Below are 24,574 nucleotides of genomic sequence, written 5' to 3' on the forward strand. Positions count from 1 at the left end.
ATTTTAAAACATTTTAAAAGCACTCTGCAGCCCTCCAGCAGTGACAGCAACTGTTCTAGTGAGGCCCGTCAGGCCCTGCCCCAGGCCAGATGGTGAGTGGCAGGGAGGAGCAGGACCCCATACACTCACATACAGGGGAGTCCTCCCGGGCAGCAGAGTCCAGCAGTCCTTTATGAGGCTTCAGGCCCCGCCCCAGGCCAGATGGTGAGTGGCAGGAAGGAGCAGGGCCCTCAGACACTCACATACAGGAGAGAATAATAATAATAATAATAGCTTATTATTTATACCCCACCCATCTGGCTGGGTTTCCCCAGCCACTCTGGGCAGCTCCCAACAGAATATTAAAAACACAATAAAACATCAAACATTAAAAACTTCCCTAAACAGGGCTGCCTTCAGATGTCTTTTAAATGTCAGGTAGTTGTTTATTTCCTTGACATCTAATGGGAGCACAGGGCGGGCGCCACCACCGAGAAGGCCCTTTGTCTGGTTCCCTGTAGCTTCATTTCTCACAGTGAAGGAACTGCCTGAAGGCCCTCGGAGCTGGACCTCAGGGTCTGGACTGAACGATGGGGGTGGAGATGCTCCTTCAGTAAAACCAAGCCAAACCATGGCTTAATGCTAAGTCAAACCAAAAGTTGTGCCTGCTTCACTCCTGCTTCTGACTTGTTTGGGCTGCACTGCCCGCAGCTAAAGCTATGTTTTGGTGTGATGTTGCCTCCGAACCTGGGATCATGGTTTGTCTCACTCCAGAGAGAAACCATGTGCAATAGCCAGGGTTCGTTCTTGGCTTAACACTTATGGGTTGTCGGTGGGGCAGATATTATGCAAACCAGGGCACCAGGTTTGTTGTTGTACAGATAAAACAGAGAGGGGGAGAACCATGTATGACACCTCTTCGGAGGAAAGCAGCAATAGAACTGTAATAAATAAACCGGGTGAAAAATTCTGTGCTGGACACAAGCTTGAAAGTGCCATGCATTTTGTACTTTCCTTGTAGAGATTCTTCCAAGCCATCTTTGCTCAGAGCAAAGGGCAGCTGCTGTCTTTCGGGAAGTGTAAATGCTACCAGGAGAGGAGCTATATCACATCTCAAACTCCCAACATGAGTAGCATTAACACCTCCCGGAAAGAAGAGAGGACCTTTCCTTCCTTTGTTCCCTTGGGCCTCGCAGAGGTTTAGAGTGGGAAACAACTTTGCGTCTTCATTTTGATGGCACAGCAACCATCCCTGGAGTCAGTCAGTGTTGACAGAAATGGATAAATCTGGGTTTCCCCAGTGCTTTTTTTCTAAAAAAAAATGTTTAGGGGTACTCTCATTTTGACTCAAGAAAACCACCATTTCATAGTTCAAATTGGGAAAAATAAATACAGTAAATGGACAAAAGTACAAAGATTCACAAAATGATTAGGGGTATGTGTCCCCCTGCACCCCCCCCCAGAAAAAAGCACTGGGTTTCCCTCATTGTATTGGTCCCCCCCCCATCTTAAGTGCAGTTCTCCACATTTTCTTAAGTTCTCCACATCAGTTAGTGATTTATTTTTAAAAGACCTCATGAAAACTGTTTAGCATTTCAGCACAGATTTCTCCTACTACACGGATTTTTTGGGGGGGCAATTTTGCCTAATATACCCATTTCTGCAAAGCCATTTCACCATATACGGTGTAATTTTAAAGGCTGTTTTAATAAATTTATAGGTATACATTTATAGAAACACTTTAACCTCATGCGTACATAAGCTTGGCTGCAGGACCGCATTGCAACATCTGGAGAAGTACAAAATGCTAAAGGACGACTGTGCTTCGGTTTTGTTTGCGAGTTGCATTGGAAAGCGCAAATCAGGTTCAGTTTGCCTTTTGACATGAACTGAATCACATCCCTAAGTGCAAACAATACCAAGCTGTTTGGACTACAGTGGTACCTCGGGTTAAGTACTTAATTCCTTCTGGAGGTCCGTTCTTAACCTGAAACTGTGCTTAACCTGAAGCACCACATTAGCTAATGGGGCTTCCCACTGCTGCTGCACCGCCGGAACATGATTTCTGTTCTCATCCTGAAGCAAAGTTCTTAACCCGAGGTACTATTTCAGGGTTAGCGGAGTGTGTAACCTGAAGCATCCGTAACCCAAGGTACCACTGTAGTGGTCTAACTTAGAATAAGGCCTTCGTTCTTATGCTCGAAAGGCAAATTCCTTCTCTTTAACTGCAGGGGAAGCTGCCTAGGCTGAGTCAGGCTGTTGATCCAGCTCAGGACTGCCTACACGGACTGGCAGCAAAGACAATCCAGGGTTTCAGGCAATGGATATTATCAACTCTACCTGGAGATGCCTGTTGGGATGTGAAAAGAGGAGAGGATATCTATCTTTATTAGATACTAGCCTTACACGTTTGTAAGTTCAACAGAGTGCTATCCCTTTGCAGCTTAAAAGGGAAGCTTAGACAGGCTGGTTTTAGCCTTTTATTTTCTGTAATCCAGGATGCTTTAAGGCAGACTGAATTCGCCTGTTATTTCCCCCTTTAAACCATAATCACACAAACAGTCTTGTAAAAGGTAAAAAAGATAGCATTTACGCACTCAGAATACTTGTGGAAGAGTAACAGATGCAGCAGCAGAAGAAGGAGGAGGAGGAGGAGAAGAAGAAGAGGAGGAGGAGGAGTAGTTTGGATTTGATATCCCGCTTTATCACTACCCAAAAGAGTCTCAAAGCGGCTAACATTCTCCTTTCCCTTCCTCCCCCACAACAAACAGTCTGTGAGGTGAGTGGGGCTGAGAGACTTCAGAGAAGTGTGACTAGCCCAAGGTCAACCAGCAGCTGCATGTGGAGGAGCGGAGACGCGAACCCGGTTCACCAGATTACGGGTCTAACGCTCTTAACCACTACACCACACTGGCTCTCGAAGAAGAAGAAGAGGAGGAGGAGGAGGAGGAGGAGGAGGAGGAGGAGGAATTATTTCTACCCCGCCCACCTGGCTGGGTTTTAAAATGGTAATTCAGTTACAAATACATACTTAAATCTGGTTTAAGATGGAACGGCTGTCCTACCGCACAGGGTCGGCGCTACCCCAGGAACCTCCCGACTCTGTGCAGAGTTGGAAAGCCATAATGGTGGGATGCTTATGTTGGTTCTGGGTGGGCATCTGACCTGTGCTTCTGGAACCGCATCAGCTTCCTCAATGCCAGGGACTGAACCTGCAACCTTCTGCATGCAAAGCCAATGCGCTCCCACCGAGCTGTGGCCCATTCCCAAGAAAACGCACAGTACCTTTTCCCAGGCAGAACAGCACAGGTTCTTGTTCCTTCTGTCCCCAGTCTAATAGTGCTGGGGTGAGTTTTCCTGATGTTCTTTTGGTGCTTAGAACCCTTCCTGGGACTGCCTGTCGGTGCGCTGCATACAGCAATGTGGAAACCCTGAGACAGCTTTAATAGGTGCAAACCATTTAAAAAAAAAATCCCCTGGAAATCCCCTTCTTGCCCCTGAGTAACAAAAGTGCCCAATTTAACTCCATCCCTCTACCCCACACCAATTCCAGCCTTCTTTCCTAAAATTCACAGGTAGTTTTCCAGCAAAAGGAAAGGGCTTTTCCCCCTCCTGGCTAGGAATAGCCTCCCTTGGGGGAGGACGAGGCTGGGGGATTTTCACACTTGATGTGCTCTGGCAATGACTTTCCAGGGAGTTTCCGCACAAGATTGTATAACACGTTCAGCTGAATTGCTGTTGCTAGCCCCCACCCCCCGGCCACCCAAAAATAAAATAAAATAATCATCTTAACAAGCTCCTAGGAGAGGAGGCAGTGGCGGTCTGTGCAACAGCTTGGAGCAGTAGTGATCAGTCTGGAAGTCCCCAGTCTCAAATCTCACCCCAGCTGCATCACTAAAGGGTCTTAAGGAAGTTTGCGGCAGGTGCAACTTCTCATGCGCAGCCAAGCGAACTTCGCTCATGCTGGATCTGCAAATTGCAAAGAAGCCGGCATTTGGGCAGGAAGCCCTGTCCTCGTGTCCCAAGGCACAATAAGTCAAAGGCTGTGGCTGCTTATGGGAGGTGCTCTGTACATGCTCAAGGGCGCTTTCTAAATCAACACTTCCTCATTTATAAGGACTGAACTCTGCAACTCAAAATGGGCTGGGACACGACCAGATAAGATGGTGGGAAGGCCTGGGTTTTCTAAGGGGATAAAGGCAAGGGCTGTCCTCCGCTTTAGATCAGCACTGCTGTGTTCAAGGACAAAGGGCAGTGAGACAACCAGAAGACCACCAAATCCATCATTGGCCAGGTGCTTGGAAGGTCCCCTCGCTGCCCTGACCTGGCCATACCACCATTCACTGCCAGTCCTCCCTCCAGATGCTTTTCATATCTGGCTCATTTAAGACTGTATAGAATCTTTATTCCCAATACAGTGGGTTACATACACTTCAGGTTACATACGCTTCAGGTTACAGACTCCGCTAACCCAGAAATAGTACCTCGGGTTAAGAACTTTGCTTCAGGATGAGAACAGAAATCGTGCTCCGACGGCACAGCAGCAGCGAGAAGGCCCCATTAGCTAAAGTGGTGCTTCCACTTTAGAACAGTTTCAGGATAAGAACAGACCTCCGGAACGAATTAAGTTCTTAACCCGAGGTACCACTGTACTGATGATGGGACTCATTGATTGGAGAATACTTTTTTTAAAAAGTCTTCATTATTTGTAAAGGGAACCTTTGTATGAATTAATACTGTATTATTCCTCTGTAGCTGTGCTGTATCTTTGTACTTTTGTCCTTCCAAGCTATTACGCTTTTTTACATTTTTTATTAGTTGTTTCCTTTCTTTTGTTACGTTTGCACTTTATTGCTGATGTTAGCAAATAAATAAAATACTTCTAGGCTGCGATGCTGTATGGTTTAATTTTTTAATTCTTTGTTTTTGTTATGTTTGCACGTTTTGTTCCTTTGTTTACAAATCAATAAAAGGTGGTGCTTTTATTGTAATGATCTCTGTGTTTTAATAGATCACACCCACCCACTCACTCCCATTGCTTTAATTCCTATTAATGTTTTTTTAAAGATTACACACACACACCTCAATGTTTTTAGAAGTTTCTATCTTATATGTGAGCTGCATTGAGTCTGTCAAGGGGAAAAGTGTGATATATGCATGGGTGAGGCCAGGATTTATGGGGACGGGCAGGCATTATGTTGAGGGGGAGGAAGAACCGAGTTATCTGCAACACAATTGGTCAGTTAGTTAAGTATTTTTATTTACATGATGGGGGGGGGGAGCACCTGCCTACACACATATCCCAGCTGGGATATCTCACTCTGTAGAGCATGAGATTCTTAATCTCAGGGTCGTGGGTTAGAGCCCCACCTGGGGGTGAAAGATTCCTGCACTGCAGGGGTGAATTAGATGACCCTCTACAATTCTAGCCGTTTAGCTGTCCACGTGACCCGGAAAGCTGTCTGTGGACAAACGCCAGCTCCCTTGGCCTGAAAAGCAAGATGAGTGCCGCAACCCCATAGTCACCTTTGACTGGACTTAACCATCCAGGGGTCCTTTACCTTTTACCTTACCTTACAAGCCAAGCTTCTTTGCCTCTTCCCAGCCCCAGCTAAGAGGACCCCTGTTCTACTGCTCTTTTACACTCATATTTACACGCACCTCCAGTCAAGGGAGGGCATAAAACCTGCCCCCTTTTGCCTAAATTAGCTGGCTGCAGCTAGTACTTTCTGGGGCAATCCGTCACCTCCTGTCTTGCAAAGAGATGCTTAACATACCTTTGACTGGAGACACTAACTTAACAAGGAGATGAGCCTGGCTACTTTTGCAGGCTCTTTCTTGACATCTTACCGATATGAAATCAAATGCATATTATATATATACAATTTTACAACTCTCTCTCTCTCTCTCTCTCTCTCACACACACACACACACACACACACACACACACACACACAATTCTATTCTATTTTAAGCCGAAGGAAAGGTCCCCTCGAAAGCATCTATATGTATGGATAAACACACACACACACACACACGTGTATTTGAATGAAAAATGTGTATGGTTTGGAGCGGACCTTCCCAGCGTCGGGCGTCGGTCGCCAGATGGCACTGCTGCCGCCTCCGCCGTGGCTCTGCCGCTCCGCCTCGCTGTCCGGACGCCTCTTTAGCAGCGAGACCCAGGAAGCGCCCGGAAGCCCGGCCGGGACTCGGAGCCTTCCTGCGCCGCCCTGCCTACGCCGCTTTGACCCGGGCGGGCCGGCGCGGCGAGAAGCTGGGCGCGCGCTTTGGGGAGCCCCCGGGACTGACCTGCCGCGCGCCAGGGACAGGCTCTGCGCGCTGCAAAGCGAAGCGCGAGAGGCGGCGTTGAACGTCTAGCTGCGCAGGAAGGCAGCCCCGTCGGTCTTCGCGAAAACCAGCAGCCCTCCCATCGCCACCTCCCCCGGGGTTGCTTCAAGGGGAGAAGAAGTTCGGGGAGTTCTTTCTACGAGAGCCGTTTGCTACCTGGCAAATACCGAGCGCGGGAGAGGACGCTTTGCATTTGCAGCTTGCGCGCTTCTTCTTGTCCTTTTTCTTTGCCTTGCAACTTTCCCCCGTGCTCCGCTTTGTCTTGTCAGCCTTTCCAGGCAGCTTAAATAAGGCTTTGCCCTGAAGCCAGATGGTACTTGCAGGCTCCCTGCTGCTTTAAATCTATTAGCGAATATAACAATAATAATCATCGAAAGAAATGCTTCTTTAAATCCAGCTTGGGTGAGCTTTCTGTGCTAGCAATGCTTTATTCACTGGAAAGAAGTGGCTGAACTAATAAGCCTTTGCTCTGGCAATCGCAGCATCTACGCTGCCATAAATATGCGAGCACTAATGTTGAAAATAATAAGCATGCCTATTTCAATCCAAGCCTTCACTAGCCAAGAGAGAGCCATGCTATTTAATTAAATAGGAAGAAGTTGGGGGGTGAGACAGAAAATGCTAAGGATCCGGGATCCGGGTGCTGGCTTGGGCGACATGGCGGGCAGCCGGAAGCTGCTAGCCGTGGGGGCCGTGCTGGGATGGCTGCTGGTTGTCCACTTGCTGGTCAACGTCTGGTTGCTTTGCATCCTCTCGGGGCTGCTGGCGGTGCTGGGTGGCTGGCTGGGCTCCCAGGCAGTGATTGGGACCAGCAGCAGAGTCCACCTGGAGAGGTTCCTCCTCCTAGAGAGCAGCCCTCCAAACCCTGACGCGGAGCAGCAGCTGGACAAGGAGATCGAGGGCATGATAGGGAAGATCGTTCGGGATTTCGTGTCCTCCTGGTATCGGTCGGTGAGCAGCGAACGGGGCTTCGAGGACGAGGTGAAAAAGGCCATGATGGGCCTGGCTGTGGAGCTCAAGAGGCGGATGGCCTTGATAGACAAACAGGCTCTGACCCAGAAGCTGCTCCTGCTTGGAGGTTGCCACCTTCAGACTTACAAGAAAGTCCGGGAGAAAGCGGAGATGGGGCAGAGCTCTGGAGACCCTGCCCAGAGGGCCGATCACCTATGGAGAGCGTACTCAGAACTGTCAGAGCCCCACGTGGCCGTCCAGAGCCCCGCCAGCGAGGTGGATTACACTCGGCGCATCGTGGACTTGCTCCTGCGGGTTCTGGTGCCTGAGCCGCACCTGGAGACCAGGACTGGCCGCTTTGTGGTGGTGGAGCTGGTGACTTGCAACGTGCTGCTGCCCATGATCAACAAGATGGCGGACCCTGACTGGCTCAACCTGCTGCTGATTGGGATTTTCTCCAAGATCAAAGCCGCTGGAGGGAATGAGAAGCCGGAGACGGCGGCAGCCCTTTCTCCAAGCCAGCCTGCGGTACCCACTTCATTGCCGCTGGCCTTTCTGTCGGAAGCCGCCCCGGAGAACAGGGCAGTTTCCCCGAGTGAGCCGTCGATCGGAGAACTGCTTGATGGCTTGGAGTGGAGGGAGTCTTTCAGCAGAGAGCTGAGTGCTGACTTGGATAGTAGGAGAGTTAGCACCTCTTCCGTGCCCTGCCTCCAGCCTGATACCCTGGAGTCCTTCTTCCCCTGCGAAGACCTGGAAGTTGAGTCTCCAGTGTCCGAAGTAGGGAAGGACTCTGCAGGGCTCATGCCCCGGGAGGAGTTCCTTGTGGAGTCCCTTGCCGCCCTAGAGGGACCTGAGAGCTTGTTTCAGGAGGATGGCCTGGGCGCCAAGGGCAGGTACTCGGAGTATGCTGCCGGGTCCAGCTCCGAAATGAGGCCCCGAATCCCCTCCTTGAGCCCCTGCCCCGACATCCAGATCGAGGCTGCCGAGGAGAAGGAGGAGACCTTGGCTTCGCTGACGGCGCTTTTGGAGGACTCGGAGAAGACCTTCCTCAGGCGGCCGTCCTACCTGGACAAGGAGCTGGTGGCTTCCGAAAGCCTGGCCCACAGCCCTCAAGACCTTGCCCAGCTGCCAGGGCTGCTGTCTTCGTCCCCCACTGCCCCCTTGGGCACCTTCAGCTTTGAGCCGCTCAGCAGCCCCGATGGGCCTGTTGTCATCCAAAACCTGCGCATAACTGGCACCATCACCACCCGAGAGCACAGCGGGACAGGATTCCACCCCTACACTTTGTATACGGTGAAGGTAACTGTCTCTCCTCTCTTCTGGGTATCGTAAACTCCTAAGAGTTGGAAGGGAACCACGAGGGTCCTCTAGTCCAACCCTCTGCAATGCAGGAATCTTTGGGCCAACTTGGGGGTGTGGAACCCACAACCTTGAGATTACCAGGGACATTGGTAAGCCTATTCCTACCTCTTTTTTCTCAATGGTGGCACAGACCATTCATAACTCTGAGCGGGGCAGTGGGGTAAGTGAAGACGAGCTGCAACAATTAATTATAGCGTTCTTCGCTGCTCCTCTAAGGAGCCATTTGGGGTCTAGCTTACATATCTGAGTTTCTAACACAGATGGGGAGTTGGGGAGAATACAGATCCGGTTGTCTGGATCCAGCTCGCCACCCCTGCTTTCCTTCTGGACCCTCATGTCTCCTGTGTTTTCATGTAGAAAGTATCCAGTGGCATGAAAATTCTTTCATCTAGTCTCTGACTACGTGTGGTTTCCTTTGGTAACGTGTGGTCTTCTCTCCCCCCCCCCCCCCGCAGTATGAGACGACTTTGGACAGTGAAAATGTCAGCGGCCTCCAGCAGGTGGCTTACCACACCGTGAACCGCAGATATCGAGAGTTCTTGAACCTGCAAACGAGGCTGGAGGAGAAGCCAGACCTGCGGAAGTTCATTAAAAGTTAGTGCTGAGTCTTGCTTTCTACAGGAGCTCTTTGATAGGGTGGCCGTAGGCAAGTCTCCTGTTTCGTTTCAGTTGAGTGCATATAATATTGCGGTCTTAGGTCCCATCTGCACTGTACATTTAAAACGGCATAAATACCGGCAGATGAAGGTGATAGACTATATGGGACTGGCAGAAATGACTGGCAGAATCCGAGACCAGGGAAGAGAGATGGCGGAAGAAGATTGGAAGAAATTTAAGGATTACCTTAGGAAATATTGCAAAATTAATGAATGTTAGAATGACGTTGGTTTAGGAATTAAGTGGTTTTCAGCTGTAATGATTAAGTAAAAAGAAAAGAAAGGCTAAAAATCAAATGAAAAATAAGGGAGAGGATTTGCTGAATTAATAATTAGAAACTGGAATACAGAAAGGGGAGGTATGAGGAGGTCGGGGAAGTAAGTTATAAGAAAATAAGGGATTGAAATTATACTTGTTTTTGTTTGCGTTTTGTTTGTATTGTCGTTTTGTTTTTATATAATTTTTGAAACTTTAATAAATATCTTAAACAAAAAAAACAACAAAAAAAACCCCGGCATAAATACCACTGGTTCTCTGTAGCTTCACTTCTCACAGTGAGGGAACCACCAGAAGGCCCTCGGAACTGGACTTCAGTGTCCGGGCTGAACAATGGGGTGGACACGCTCCTCCAGGTATACTGGGCCAAGGCCATTTAGGGCTTTAAAGGTCAGCACCAACACTTTGAATTGTGCTCGGAAATGTACTGGGAGCCAATGTAGGTCTTTCAGAACTGGTGTTATATGGATTTGCTACTGCATTCTGGATTAGTTGTAGTTTCTGGGTCACCTTCAAAGGTAGCCCCACGTAGAGCACATTGCAGTAGTCCAAGCGGGAGATAACGAGAGCATGCACCACTCTGACGAGACAGTCTGCGGGCAGGTAGGGTCTCAGCCTGCATACCAGATGGAGCTGGTAGAAAGCTGCCCAGGACACAGAATTGACCTGCGCCTCCATGGACAGCTGTGAGTCCAAAATGACTCCCAAGCTCCTAATGAAGACCCACCAACCTTTTCTTCTGGTCACTGAAACATTCTTATTTGTGCTTTAGGACCAGCAGGGATTGGTACACCACTCCTGTACCAATCTGGCACTCAAAGGCATGCACAAAGCGTTATTGCTGACCGTCCTTTTACTTAGGAAACTGTCCTATGCTGAGTCCATCTAGCTCAATAATCTTTTGCAATTCTCTTCTCCTGGAGACTCTCCAGAGCCTGATTCTGTGTATCTTCCAGAAGGCGGAATAGCACCTAAAAATAATAATCAAGCTGTCTCATGGTAACAAGGGATAAAGTAGTACAATTAGCATCATGTTATCCACCCAAGGTGTTGAAATGTGGCAGGATGCAAGTTCAAATGGAGAAAATAAATTCTGCACTTCTGCAAAATCTCATGTCACAGACTGAGAGTGATGGATAATGTTAATTAACCACCAAAGATGGAATTTGAACTCTCGCCCGCAAAACTCACACATACCAGTTGCCTGCCACACCTCTCTTCCTCTCCTCACTGCCCCCCCCAAGAAAATAACCAGCTTCTTTATTTATCTTTACTATTAGTAATCAGAGCTGTAATCAGGCCTTTGCTTGATAAAACTTCTTTTGGTATCATTCCCCCCCCCCCCGGCTGTTCCTCTGTTGTGTTTGAGTTATGTTCTTTAAAATCTTCAGTTGCGTTTTTGTTGTTGTAAATTGCTTTTCCTTGGAAAAGCGGCACATAAATATTTAAATAAATAAAAAAAATGCAACAAATAAGCTAATAGGATTAATTGCAATAAGGTGTTTTTCCCCTTCTTCATTTTTTTTCTACCTTCCAGATATTAAAGGTCCAAAGAAGATCTTTCCCGACCTTCCTTTTGGTAACATGGACACAGATAAAGTAGAAGCCAGGAAAAGCCTCTTGGAGTCATTCTTGAAGGTGAAGGCTCTTCTCTCCTCTCCTGCCACGTAATTTCTCTTAGCAGATTTATTTTACTTTTAAAGTAAACATTTCCAAGGAGACTCGGTAGGGTGACGATTCAGTCATTTTAAACCAGGGGTCAGCAACCTTTTTTTTCAGCCATGGGCCGGTCCACCGTCCCTCAGACCATGTGGTGGGCCGGACTATATTTTGGGGGGGAAATGAACGAATTCCTATGCCCCACAAATAACCCAGAGATGCATTTTAAAGCACACATTCTACTCATGTAAAACACACTGATTCCTGGACCGTCTGCGGGCCAGATTGAGAAGGCGATTAGGCCATATCCGGCCCACTAGCCTTAGGTTGCCTACCCCTGTTTTAAACAGCGGGGTTTCCAGACAGTTGCTTGGTTCCCACAACATGGTAAGGCAAACCATGGTGGAACCAAGGTTTGCTCTTCCCCACATCTCATGGTTAGTGAGGAGAGTACTTAGCCACATGCCTGTATCTGATCCAAACCTTGGCTTAGCTCAGTGTGGCACAGCAGCAAAACTACTAAGGAGGAGCAAAGTGGCCATGATCTCCCTGGGAGCTTGTTCTAACCTATGGTTTGGCTTACTGTATTGTGCAAACCAGATCATTAAACCAAGGGTGGGGGGTGGAGTGAGCCCTGCTGCTGCAGTAAGGCTAGGAGAGACCTATGACTGCAACTGCTTTCACATGGCAGTTTATTCAATTTCCCCAACATTTCCCAAACTTTCCGCATTATATTATATCCACACGGCATAAAACCCACTTACAAAAACTTAATGGAACATAGTGCACGTTAATGGCTCATTTCCATGTTGTCGGATTCCAGAAAAAAAATCTGTTCACAGCCCCCTTAGCCTGGAAAACCACGGCAAAGTGTCACAGTTTGGGGTTGTACACCAGCGTGCAGTTATTTCCTGTTGTTTTCATGGGGTCATCATGGTGGAAAAACAAGCAGGCATTTGTGGAAAGGGTGAGGGGGGGCAGTGACGTGGTCTGTTGGCGTTCGTTGTTGTGTTGCACCACTCCCACTGGTGTAAATGAAATTTAGCACAGTGTGCCAGTATATCGGCGAAAAAGCCACAATTCCAAGATGCAAGAGGTCCTGCAGTGGCATGTTTTCAAGCAGAGGTTGGATGGCCATCTGCCAGGGATTCTTCAGCCATGATTTCTGCATTTGCAGGGGGTCAGACTAGATGACCTGTGGGGGTCCCTTCCATCTCTACAATTCTATGGAGAGAGCATTAGGAAATAGGATAGAAGCCCACTAGCATTACAGTCAGGAAAGCTAGTGTAATATTCCCACATGTAAACCAGTTGGGCAAGGGTGAGGCACCATTGGCTGTTTTACATTACATTTACAATAGACCAGTGTTTAGGGACCTTCTACTTGTTTCCAGTGCTGATTGTGGCTGTGGCTAACCCTGGTTAAAGTCTGCCTAAACGTGCTCCTAAACTGACCACGATAGCATTTGTCTTCTCCTTCTTCCAGCAACTGTGCGCTATTCCTGAGATTGCTAACAGCGAGGAGATGCAAGAATTCCTGGCCCTGAACACAGACGCCAGGATCGCCTTCGTCAAAAAGCCCTTTGTGGTCTCCAGGATTGACAAGGTAAGGGTGCTCAGAGCACAAATGCAAAACATTAAAAGAGCAATAAATCCCGTTCAAATAACCCAAGATCGGCTCCATACATTTAAACCAGGGGTCAGCAAACTTTTTCAGCTGGGGGCTGGTCCACGGTCCCTCAGACCTTGTGGGGGGCCGGACTATATTTTGGAAAAAAATATGAACGAATTCCTATGCCCCACAAATAACCCAGAGATGCTTTTTAAATAAAAGGACACATTCTACTGATGTAAAAACATGCTGATTCCTGGACCATCCGTGGGCCAGATTTAGAAGGCGATTGGGCCAGATCCGGCCCCCAGGCCTTAATTTGCCTACCCATGATTTAAACCATTCGGTGTGAAAATGGGGAGAGCAGAACTTTGGCCCTTGCAATGTCAAAAGGTCTCCTGCAATCCCTATTTTAGCTGAATGCCCCTCTCCTGTTTTCCCCATCCTTCTTGCAGATTGTGATGAACGCCATTGTGGACACTTTGAAAACGGCCTTCCCCCGGTCTGAGCCGCAGAGCCCGACGGAAGAGCTCAGTGAGGCAGAGGTGGACGGGAAGCCCCAGAACGAAGGGAAGAAGGCTAGCAAGTAAGGGTGCCGCCGGGGGCCAATCCTCCCATTAGCTTTGAACATTGACCTTCTTTCTGAGTGGATAGTCCTTTAGTTGCTCCTTTAGATGTCACTAGATAAGCATGACCAAGAGAGTTTGTGTGAGAAAACCGCTAAGCATTTCAAGTTCATCGCTAGTTTTAACACTTCAGACTACAGAGGTATGGGGTGGAATTGCCTGTATGGGAACTCAAGGAGAAGGTAGGCCCCAGAGATGAGATGATGCACCCAGAATTTCTGGCCTGGTTCACACATACTGAGCTAAACCATGATTTAGGGTGGGATTGCAGCCAGTTTGCTCCTCTGCGGCCTTTGTGCTGCTTTGCCACCCTGAGGGAAACTATAGCTTGGCTTAGCATGCCGTCTGAACCTGGACTTGCGGCTTAGTTCCACAAGGTGCCAAAAAGAATACAGTCATAAGTTGGGTTACAGATGCTTCAGGTTGCGTTTTTTCAGGTTACAGACACGCCAAAACCCGGAAGTACTGGAATGGGTTACTTCCGGGTTTCAGCGGTCGCGCATGTGCAGAAGTGCCAAATCGCAACCTGTGCATGCGCAGACACACCGCTGCAGGTTGCGAATGCTGTGGGTTGCAAATGTGCATCCCACATGGATCACGCTCGCAACCCAAGTGTCCACTGCCCAAAGCTGGGAAAGTGCTCACTAGGCTTTGGGAAGAAGGCTGGAGGACTCTGGGACCCTTTTACAGGCCTCACACTTCCTTCCCAAATCTTAGCACCTCCTTATCCAGCTTTAGGAAGACGGTGGGAGGGCTGGGGGGGGCATCAAATGTTGCCCAAGGGCACTAGAAGGACACTGAGGGCCGCATATAGCCCTTGGGCCATGCATTGGACCACCCTGCATCCAGGAATGTCTTTAGCGCTTGACTTGGCTGAATGATTAAACTGGCACTCGTGCAGAAACCAAGCTGTGCAAGGTTATATTTTTGGCCGCACAAAAGGATCCTATCCTGAGTTTTCCACCGAGCGCCACATGTTGTTCGGAGGCGACCAGTCATGAAAGCCAGCGGACACTCGGCTCCTTTATCTAGAGGAGTAGCTGGTTAGTTGGCAGTCAGTGTTTGCCATTACTGAACACGTGCAGGTCGATTGAGGCCGTCGCTGAGTCTTCGCTGGAATTAGGATTGTTGTCATCCCTGTGCTGGTATCTGTAGCATTTTTTTTTTCTTCCTGGAAAGAGATTTCTCTTCAGGAAAGCAATCCAACGGGGAGAATTGCATTCTTCCAAAACTAGAGAAATCTTGGCAGGAAAGAACATTCCTTAGCAATCAACAGACTTCTTGCTTTGTCTAGGAAGCCAGTAGACCTCTTCCAAATAAATCAAATTTCCCCACAGCCATAGACTTGACAGCGGATTTTGCAGTTATCAGATGTGTGTCTGGGTGTTTGGGAATCCTGCTTTTAAATTGCCCTTCCAAAAGCTGTGCGGTGTGTACTATTCAGTGTCCTTCGGAAGGAGCCCCCAGCTGTACATCTGCTGTATTTTGAATGAAGCTCTGGACACCCCCATACCAGAAAGCATATTTCGCAGATGGAAACAGGTGCAGAAAATGCAAAATGAATATATCAGGGGGCTGAAACTGCTTCCTTGCAGATTGCAGTGTTAGCTAGGCTGGTCCTGGGTCCACACAAAAGCCTTATGTTTGAAGGCAGCACCTGTTTCAAAACCTTTCCAGTTTAGTTTAAAGATAACCCTGAAAACAGAGAGTTTTCAAGAATGGTTATGATAGTGTGCTGAGTTCCGTTTTCTATCTTTTAAACTATTGTAAGTCACCTTGGGGCTATTTTGGGGTCTGCTAAATTAAATCTATCATAGTTGGGAATTTGCTCATCGAGTGCTAGTACCTGAACAGCAGATTGAGCAAGCAGGTTGTGGGTCGTGCAAAACGCCATTTTGAATAATGATTTTTATAAGGTAGGGTAGGGGGCACTGGGAATGAGTTTACGGAACCAAAGGGCCCTGGAAAAACCACTGATTTAAATTATAGTAAAGATTTCAGCTACGTTTTCTTTTGTACATATCAATCAGTGTCCTATTGCTTGTTTGTTTTGGTGACCACCCTACATGATGCCACAATTGGGAATAGACCCTATTTTCTGGCCTTTGGTCACTACCCCCGGCTTGTTCCTGTTGCTGCCTTTTGCAGGTGCCTCGTTAACATTTCGTTAGCAAGATTTTTCTATGATTCTTGAAGGTTCAACTCAATAGAAATGAGGTGTGTCTACCTTTTCTCTAAAGCACATCAATGTAAGTGCACACAGATGAATGCTCAATTTGCCAATCTTGCAGTTGTGTCCTTATAAAACGCATAAAAATCCTTAGGCACTGTACACAGATTTTTTTTAAGAAAACCAAATCAGTCTTTGTTTTTGGACTTACAATCTAGGAGAGATAATAAAATCACAGAATTGTAGAGTTTGAAGGGATGCCAAGGATCATTTAGTCCACCCCCTGCAATGCAGGAATACGCAGCTGTCCCATAGGGGGATAGAACCCGCAACCTTGGCATTATCATCACCACGCTCTAACCAGCTAAACTATCCAGGCCATACTAGAACTTGGGATTGCCCAATGAAATTAATTGCTAGGAGATTCAGGACAGGTAAAGCACTCCTTCACTCAGGGCATGTGGAAATATTTGTGTGAGAGTGAATATTGTTGGTCACTGGGTTAAATGACTTGAAAAGGGGACTAGGTGCATTGGAATATATTTTATGCTAGTCATTCTTTTTAAAAACTTTATTATTATTATCTTGTATTTTTGCGCCTCTTGCCTTTATGATGTTATGTAAAATAACTTTGGGTACAGTGGCGTTCACCCATTCAGTTACCAATAGTTAAGTCAAGGAGCCTGCCTGTGTGAGCAGCCTTGAGCTCTTTGGAGGAAAAACGGGTTATAACAGGTAAATAACAATTTTGGGGTTTTCTCTTTTGCAGGCCTAGGCTGAGATTTGCATCCAGCAAAATTGCTCCGGTCCTGAACGTGCCTGGAGCGCAGGAGAAGATTGCATATTCTTTCAAAGAAGGCACTGCTGTAAGTGTGCACACATGCCCAAGAAAATCTGAATCATAGAAGGGTAGAGTTTAGAAGGGACCCTGGGTATCATCCAATTCAACCCCTTGCATTGCAGGAATACGCAGTTGTCCCTTACGCAGATCGAACCTGCTACCTTGGCATTATCAGTATCATGCTGTAACCAACTGAGCTATCCATGAATCCGGGCTCCCCGCAGGAGCCACCCCACTGAGTCGCTTCAGCGGGCAGGACTGAGTTGTTGCCATTGTTTTTCATTTAATTTATTTCTATTTATTCAATTTCAATTTTTGGTAATAATATTTATTGAGTTTTCCATTTTAATAATCCAATAATAATCACATTAAAACATTCCAAATTACAATAAAAAAGCCAAATATTTTGCCAAATTATATATCTTTGGGTGACTTTTCATGCTCTGAATTTGCGGAGTGCTAATCATCTAATATCACATTGCATTTCTTAATTAGTCAATTAACCATTCCGATGTTAATCCTTCACTTAATTTTCATTTATGTTTACAACCACTGGTCTGTTCAAACTTTCGTCTTCATAGTTCTGTGTGCAATATTTCCCCCTGTTGCTATCCACATTCCAGCAATTTCATTTTCGATTTCTATCCTGCCCTGACTCTCAAAGGAGCCCCATTGTTATCATTTGCTACATTTCTATCCTGCCTTCCCCCTAAGAAGCTCCAAGTGGGGCATGTGGTTCACTCCTTCCTGCGTTTAACCTCACAACAACCCTGAGAGGTAGGCTGAGAGGCAGTGACTGTGGCAGTGACCAGCTCCATCTTCTCTCAGGTCTCAGAGTTCCTGTCTCTGGCAAGAATGGAGTCCTTCATCCAGAAGCAGGAGAAGCTGATGGAGGCCGTGTTTGACGAGAGCCCAGAGGGCGAGGGAGACAGAGATCCTAATGCCTTTAGACGTGCATCCAGTTTGGACATCGGGAAGCCCATGAAGGCACCACAGCAGCCAGCAGAGGGCAGCAGCAATCCTGGTAAAAATTCTAACCTGTGCGCTATTCCTGTTTCGCCTCTTACTATTGTTAACCGGCCACCCCAACCCCCACCAGGCCATGCGTGGCATTCCAGGCATCTTGACCCTCCGCCAAGGTCTGTGCTCCTTTGCAGAACTGAAGACGCGGTGAAGACTGTTGTAGCTTTAAGAAATGTGATTTATTCACCTATTTACACCTTCAGTCTGCATGGAGGGTGCACGGCAGTGCAGCTGGACTGGGAGTCCAAGGCATCACAAACACTCTACCTTCAGCCATCCTGCCCAAGATGGATCTCAGTCTTTTTTCCTCCCCCTCTTCTTCCCAGCACAACTTGCTAAAGAATCGCTTTTCCTGTTACTTCACGTCCAGTTACCCTGGTAACCTTCTGTCTGCCCAGGCCCAAGAATTCCTCTCAGATGGAGAGGACCAACACCTTTCGTCATTTTAATGCTTCTATTCCAGGTGAGGCCCAGGCTTGGAAAAGAAACCTAGCCTGTCTTTTTCCACTGGGCTGTAATCTTCCCTTCAATACTCCAGTTAATCAAAATCCTACCATTTAATAATTTCTAGGGTTTAAAGGATTCCTCCCCACCTCCCTTAGAACACTATTATTACTGAATTGCTTTCCAGGCAATGTACAAATTACAAAAAAAGCAGCTTTAACTCTGTTAAAAACAACACAGAAAATGACAACAGATACATTTAAAAACCACGCGAAGCGGACACCCATGGCAGAGACCCATTCATCTGGCTGGGAAAGCCTGTCAGAACAAAAATGTCCTCAGTTGTCTGCAGAAGCAACGGAGAGCAGGCACCTGTTGTATATCTCAACAGGGATGCTGTTCCGCAGAACAGAGGCAGCCACATTAAAGGCCCTGCTCTCCTGAGTTAACTGTGGAGCATGTAAGAATCATAAAATTGTAGAGTTGGAAGGGACCCTGAGAGTCATATAGTCCAGCCCCTTACACTGCAAGAATCTCAACTAAAGCACCTGGGACACATAGCCATCCAAGCTCTGCTTAAAAACCTACAAGGAAGGAGAGTCCAGAACATTCCAAGGGAGTCCGTTCCCCTGTCAAACAGGTCATCAGGGTTAGAATATTCTGGAGGGGAAGGCTCTTCTGGAGAAATGCCTGGGATATGGTTTTCCAGAGATGTCCGGAATGTGAACCTGTTCTCTTCTGCTCACCTTTTGGAGTGCCCTAGCGGGCAGGGGAGAGGAGTGTCAAAGCGGGGTAATTGAAGCCAAAACGTAGAGATGGATCCCAGTTCTCGGGAGGCCTGGCCTTCTGTTCCTCCAACATTCAACCCTTTCCCCGTATCCCTTCCCATCCTGAAATTGACATATGCTGTGATGAGCAACAGAGTCATTAAAACAGAGCTGTTTGCTCTGTGAATGATGGTCTCCGCTGCTGAGTCAGGATGCTACCACAAGGTGGCAGCGGACCACCATGAATTAAAGGAACAGAGGCAATGGGGAAATTAATGGCATAGTTTGAACAGTGATTTAAGGCTGCTCAATAGCTGGTCCCTCTGTCCCTTCAAGAAATGCTGGGAGCTGTAGTCATGCTCCTCATTGGCCCTGCTCCATATCCTCCTCCTGACTGGCTGGAATGTGCCCTTGAGCTGTGATGGGGCTGCTTGCTGGAGTGGATGGATGGAGAAGGGAAATTTCTTTCATTTGCATGGTTGCAATGGATAGATAAGCGCTGGATCTGTTGCGCTGTTCAGGTTTGCTTCTGGGTCCACCCGCTGCTGACAGGTGACTCACAATGGCCTGAGAACTGGTACAGAGCTGTCCTGATGGTGGCTTACTTGGAGTCAGGCCATTGGTCCATCTAGCTCAATATTGTCTGCACTGGCTGGCAGCCCCCAGAAGGTTGCCCCTGAGAGGTGTACACACACGCACCTCGCCTGTGAGAAGGGGAACACAAAGATGCATATCCTTGGTTGGGCTCGATAAAAAAATGCTTCTCTACTCCTGCACTGAAGCGTAATTTAGCTTGATGAGAGCAAGTTGGTGTGAGCTGCGTTCTCCCCATGGTTATAGCTGCAAGTGGTTCGGAAGCTTTCGCTTGCAGTTTCAGCTAGCCATGGTTTACTGTGTTGTCCAAATCCTGAAAGGTACTGAAGGTTAACTATGGTTTGTCGAAACAAGCTAGGTTCATATCAACTAGGTTGACTTGTTTCGGGCATAGTTAATTCAGGTTTGGACAACACAAAAGCTGGCCTTAACTCAAACTGGAAGTTTATGAAGTTCCCCCAGCTGACCAGAAGTGAGGGGAAGGGAGTGTTAAAGCTGGACACTTGCTGCAGCTGATTCTTGTCACAGTAAACTGTGGTTTAGCACAGGGATGGGGAACCTATGGCCCTCTAGTTGTTGTTGGACTCCCAGCTCCCAACAAGTCCCACTAGCTTGGCCATTGGTTGGGGATGATGGGAGTTGTAGCCCTGCAGTACCTGGAGGGCCACAGGTTTCCCAATCCCTAGTCTGGATGGGTGGACAAACAGCCTCACCTGGTGCAAGGCAGTTTCCTTACCTTACTTTTGTGTCACCTTGATTTTGGCAGAGTCGGAGACATTACTGGCAGGTGTTGCCTTGGACCTCCTCCGCCTGGTTATGGTGGATCACTGGAGCTGGCTGTGCACGGAGAACATGCAGAAGGTCCTGCAACTGCTCTTTGGGAGCCTGATCCAGAGGTAAGTCGTGCAACTGGAGGAAGAGGATTTGAACTCGGTGCTGAGAGTGGTCAGGCCATTCAGCTCTCTGTAGGCTTTGCCTGCAGAGCAGGAGTGGGGCTCCCATCATCCCTGATGGCTGGAACTCATGGAGACCTGGAGTCCAACAACATCTGGAGGGGCAGAAGGTTCTCCACCCCTTGCCTACATGTTTCTGCATTATATAGTAGAGTCCTCTCCAGCTATTTCGACCCGGCATATGGAACCCAGGCCCTTCCAGGTGTTACTGGAGTACAGCTCTGACTGGTGGCCATGCTAGTTGGATCTGGCAAGAGCCCAGCATCAACCGAAAGGCCACAGGTTGCCCATCCCTGCTGATGAGAGTCAGATGCACACTGTTAGCCGGCCATGAATCTCCATCCAGGAGTAATCATCGCTTTATGAAAGAGATTTCAGCCTGGCCTACTTCACAGGGTTGTTGTGAGGAGAATACAGACAGGGAAGAGAAGCACGTGTGCCACCTTGAGCTCTAGAGGAAAGGAGAAATAAAAATGTAAGGAATAATAAAAGAGACTGATGTTTAAGAAAAACCTTTCTCGGTTGTTAAAGTTCTTGAATTATAACCAACAACACCTTCTCCCCATGCTGAAAAGATCTGAGTTTAGAGGCCCTTGGGAGAGAATTCCAACCAACTGAGAGACCCTACAGAGAAGGCCTTTTCCCCAGATGAAACATCCCTGCCCTAAGGTATCTGACCTAGCTAGGGATGATGGGAGTTGTAGTCCAAAAGCAGCTGGAGACCCACATTTGGGAAACACTGGTGCCGGCAGTACTGAGCTGGACAGACGGATGGTCTGGCGCAGGAAAATAAGCTGCATTTTCCTATGTGCTTCACTGGCTTAATCAACACAAGCTTTAGTTGATTCGCCTACTGTTTGGGCCTTGGGCGATGGACCTTCTCTGGTGCTCAGCGACCCACCAGCCCTCCTCCTGCAGCAGACAGTAGATGGACCAGGCTGGAAACTGATACCCAGAGAGAGACGAGGCACAAGGGCTTTGAGAGGAATGTCATTGCCTGCTAATACGCTGGGCCCTGCTAGCCTGGGGCTCAGGTCATGCGGACTTGGTATTTATTTATTTTTTAAGAGAGAAGGAGTCACACGCTAAGTTCCTGCCTCGGCTTGGAATCCCAAGGGGGGCTCAGCAGAGAAAATGTCCCTTGCGAGGCCGTATTAGGCGAGGAACTGCAACGCCAGCAGCCTTTGGTTTCTGCAGCTGCGAAACGGGTTGGGAGCAGGGTGGCACTTTTTCCAGCATGGTTTGGGTGCTTTTTTGCAGCATGCTTTGGGTGCCCCCCAGCACCCATGCTTTTCATCTGCAACATGGAACTTGAATGAGAGAAGGGTTGCAGAGGGAAAGGTGTGTGTGAAAAGGCAGGGGTGGAATTTTGCCGCAGTTCCCACCTGTTGCTTATAGAATCTTCCAGGCTCTGTCCACAAGAAAGTTTTGAACAGGTGAGACGCTCTATTCACAGTCTGAAGAGAAGAAGGTGTCAGGATGCTGGGAGGGGGCTTTGATGCAGAGAGATGTTCAGAACAGGCTCAGGTGAGAAGGGCAGCTTGGCGAGCGTTGCGCGTGAGTCAAGGCAGGAGGATTGCTGTGGCTTCTCTCAGGAACTCGCTGCAACTTGGAGACCTTTCGAACTGAGCTGTAATTTTTTTTAAAGCCTTCGATGATAACCTCTCTACCCGAAAGCTGCAGCTGCTGCTTCATACAACAGTACAGTCATACCTCGGGTTGAATGTGCTTCTGGTTGAGCGCTTTCGGAGCGCGTTACTTCTGGGTTTCGCCGCTCGTGCATGCGCAGACGCTCAAAATGATGTCACCCGCATGCGTGGAAGTGGCAAAACGCGACCCGTGCATGTGCAGATGTGCCGTCGCATCTTATGTTCTATTCAGGATGCGAACGGGGCTCCGGAACGGATCCCATTCGCATCCTGAGGTACCACTGTATATAAATGAAGAAATAACAGAACAAAAACCCACAATGGGCCCTGGCACTGAATGACAACACCCTCTTGCCCCGCAGGAAACATTTTCTATCCTACATTTTTCCCCCTCCAAGGAACTCAAGGTGGCGTATGTGGTTCCCTATCTCATCATTTAATCCCCACGACAACCCTGTGAGGTAGGCTAGGCTGGGAGGCAGTGACTGGCTCCTCCAGGTCACAACAGTGAGCTTCGCAGCCGAGTGGGGGATTCGAACCCAGGTCCTAGTCTGGCACCCCTAACCCACTGCACCACCTCCACCGTCTCTCTCGCCTCTCACTTTTGCCTTCCTTCCCATGGTTGGGAAGGGAATCTGGCCTTCTAAATTTCTCCCGGTGATTAGTTTTGTGTCGGTGGCCGAGGGAAGAAGAAAACCAGATGCCCGAAAAAGGTATTGCTCGGGAAGGCAAGCAGCCCCCACCCCACCCCCTTGCCCAAAGTGTGTGTTAGGCCGATCCAATTATGCAACGGTGGAATGAGCCTTTTTTTGGTGGCTGGACGGGGAGATCGGGGGGGCGGAGGAGGGGGTCGGCCAAGAGATGAGATCATCCGGAGCCGAGAAAAGATTCCCCGCTTGGGTGGTCTCTTAAACTCAGCCCGTAAACAAATCCCTTCGGGACCAATGCAGGCATTTCAGTACTACGGCTAGCAAAGCATGTTTGTGTAAGAATCTGCTGTGAAAAGAGCAGCCGAGGGGGGGGGGGAGCAAAGCAAGCTTGGAACCAGAGAATTGTCGAGCGGGAAGGGACCCCGGAGGGTCATACAGAGCAGCCCCTTGCAATGCAGGAATTGCACCTTCAGAACTCCTGTGGGGTCCCCTTCCCACACAAGTTTGCCCCTTTTTCTTTGTTCCTCGAAGTCAGTGGCAGCTATGGATGTGCTAGCAAGACACCATTGGGGTGCACGATTGGGCTAAGCCTCCTGAATAGCTCAGTTGGTTAGAGCCTGGTGCTGATATCTCCAGGGCTGCAGGTTCTGTCCCTGTATGGGGCAGCTGCATATTCCTGCATTGCAACAGGTTGCACTTGATCAGTGTTTTCCTAACTTGGGTCTCCAGCTGTTTTTGAACTACAATTCCCATCATCCCTTCCGGCTAGTCCTGTGACCTAGGGATGATGGGAGGTGTAGTCCCAAAACAGCTGGAGACCCAAGTTTGGGGAACACTGTGGTGGCAGTTTGGAAAACACCAGAGTAGATGATCTTCAGGGTTCCTTCCAACTCTACAATCCTATGATCCTGACTGCTAAGATGCAAGCGCTCTTTTCATGGCACAGCCCCTTCATCTGCATAACCCCGCCCCTCAATCTGCATATCTTTTACCCTGGGTTCCGCGTCTGGGATGCAGTGTTGGGAATGCATGTGATGCACATGCTCCCAGTGGCAGCCAGCGTTGCATTCCCCACAAATGTTTTTGGACTCCCAATATGCGTCAGTCCCAGCCAGCATGACTATAGGAACATAAGGAGCCTGGCTGCTGGATCAGACCATTGGCCCAGCATCCTGCTCTCACAGCGGCCGACCAGATGCCCGTGGACCAGATGCCCACTGGGGTGGCAGAGTATAGCCACTGTGGCTAGTAGCTATCAATAGCCTTAACCTCCAGGCCCAGGGTTTGAATGTGCCCGCAAACCTCCCTATCTGGTCCTTGGGATTCTCCCTTGCTTGGCCCTGCTTCATGTCCTCCTTAAGTGTTTCTGCCTGCCTGGAATGTGTCCTTGGAGTCCAGTAAGGTTTCTTGCTTCTATGGATTAGAGCAATGTTTCCCAAACTTGGGTCTCCAGCTGTTGTTAGACTACAACTCCCACTTGTCTCTAGCTAGCAGGACCAGTGGTCAGGGATGATGGGAACTGTAGTCCCAAAAGAGCTGGGGACCCAAGATTGGGAAACACTGGATTATAGAAGGTAGAGAGGCGTGTAGCAGTGTCTGTAAAAACGTGACTATTGTACAGAGGTAGAATTGGCATGGGACGCAGGTGGCGCTGTGGGTAAAACCTCAGTGCCTAGGACTTGCCGATCGTATGGTCGGCGGTTCGAATCCCCGCGGCGGGGTGAGCTCCCGTCTTTCAGTCCCAGCTCCTGCCCACCTAGCAGTTCGAAGCACCCCTAAGTGCAAGTAGATAAATAGCGGGAAGGTAAACGGCGTTTCCGTGTGCTGCGCTGGTGCTGGCTTGCCAGAGCAGCTTCGTCACGCTGGCCACGTGACCCGGAAGTGTCTTCGGACAGCGCTGGCTCCCGGCCTCTTAAGTGAGATGAGCGCACAACCCTAGAGTCGGACACGACTGGCCCGTACGGGCAGGGGTACCTTAGAATTGGCACAGTTGCCCCAGCCACCTTTGCCTCT

The 24,574-nt window shown here is 48.6% G+C and overlaps 1 protein-coding gene and 1 long non-coding RNA gene across 2 annotated transcripts in view; both read left to right on the forward strand.

Moving 5' to 3' along the window:
- LOC309357734 overlaps window positions 1-24,574 on the forward strand; it is a 220,165-nt gene that overhangs the window by 176,084 nt on the left and 19,507 nt on the right. The window lies entirely within an intron of this gene.
- SNX19 (sorting nexin 19) overlaps window positions 6,165-24,574 on the forward strand; it is a 37,917-nt gene continuing 19,507 nt past the window's right edge. Inside the window, exons 1-8 of the mRNA XM_081889774.1 lie at window positions 6,165-8,577; window positions 9,096-9,234; window positions 11,111-11,211; window positions 12,719-12,838; window positions 13,300-13,430; window positions 16,410-16,506; window positions 17,310-17,505; window positions 20,076-20,205. Coding sequence (XP_081745900.1) covers window positions 6,946-8,577; window positions 9,096-9,234; window positions 11,111-11,211; window positions 12,719-12,838; window positions 13,300-13,430; window positions 16,410-16,506; window positions 17,310-17,505; window positions 20,076-20,205 — 2,546 coding nt within the window. The 5' untranslated portion in view covers window positions 6,165-6,945. The remainder of the gene's footprint in view (window positions 8,578-9,095; window positions 9,235-11,110; window positions 11,212-12,718; window positions 12,839-13,299; window positions 13,431-16,409; window positions 16,507-17,309; window positions 17,506-20,075; window positions 20,206-24,574) is intronic.

Source organism: Podarcis melisellensis (assembly GCF_964234715.1).
Source record: "Podarcis melisellensis genome assembly, chromosome: 15".
NCBI classification, from domain to species: Eukaryota; Metazoa; Chordata; class Lepidosauria; order Squamata; family Lacertidae; genus Podarcis; species Podarcis melisellensis.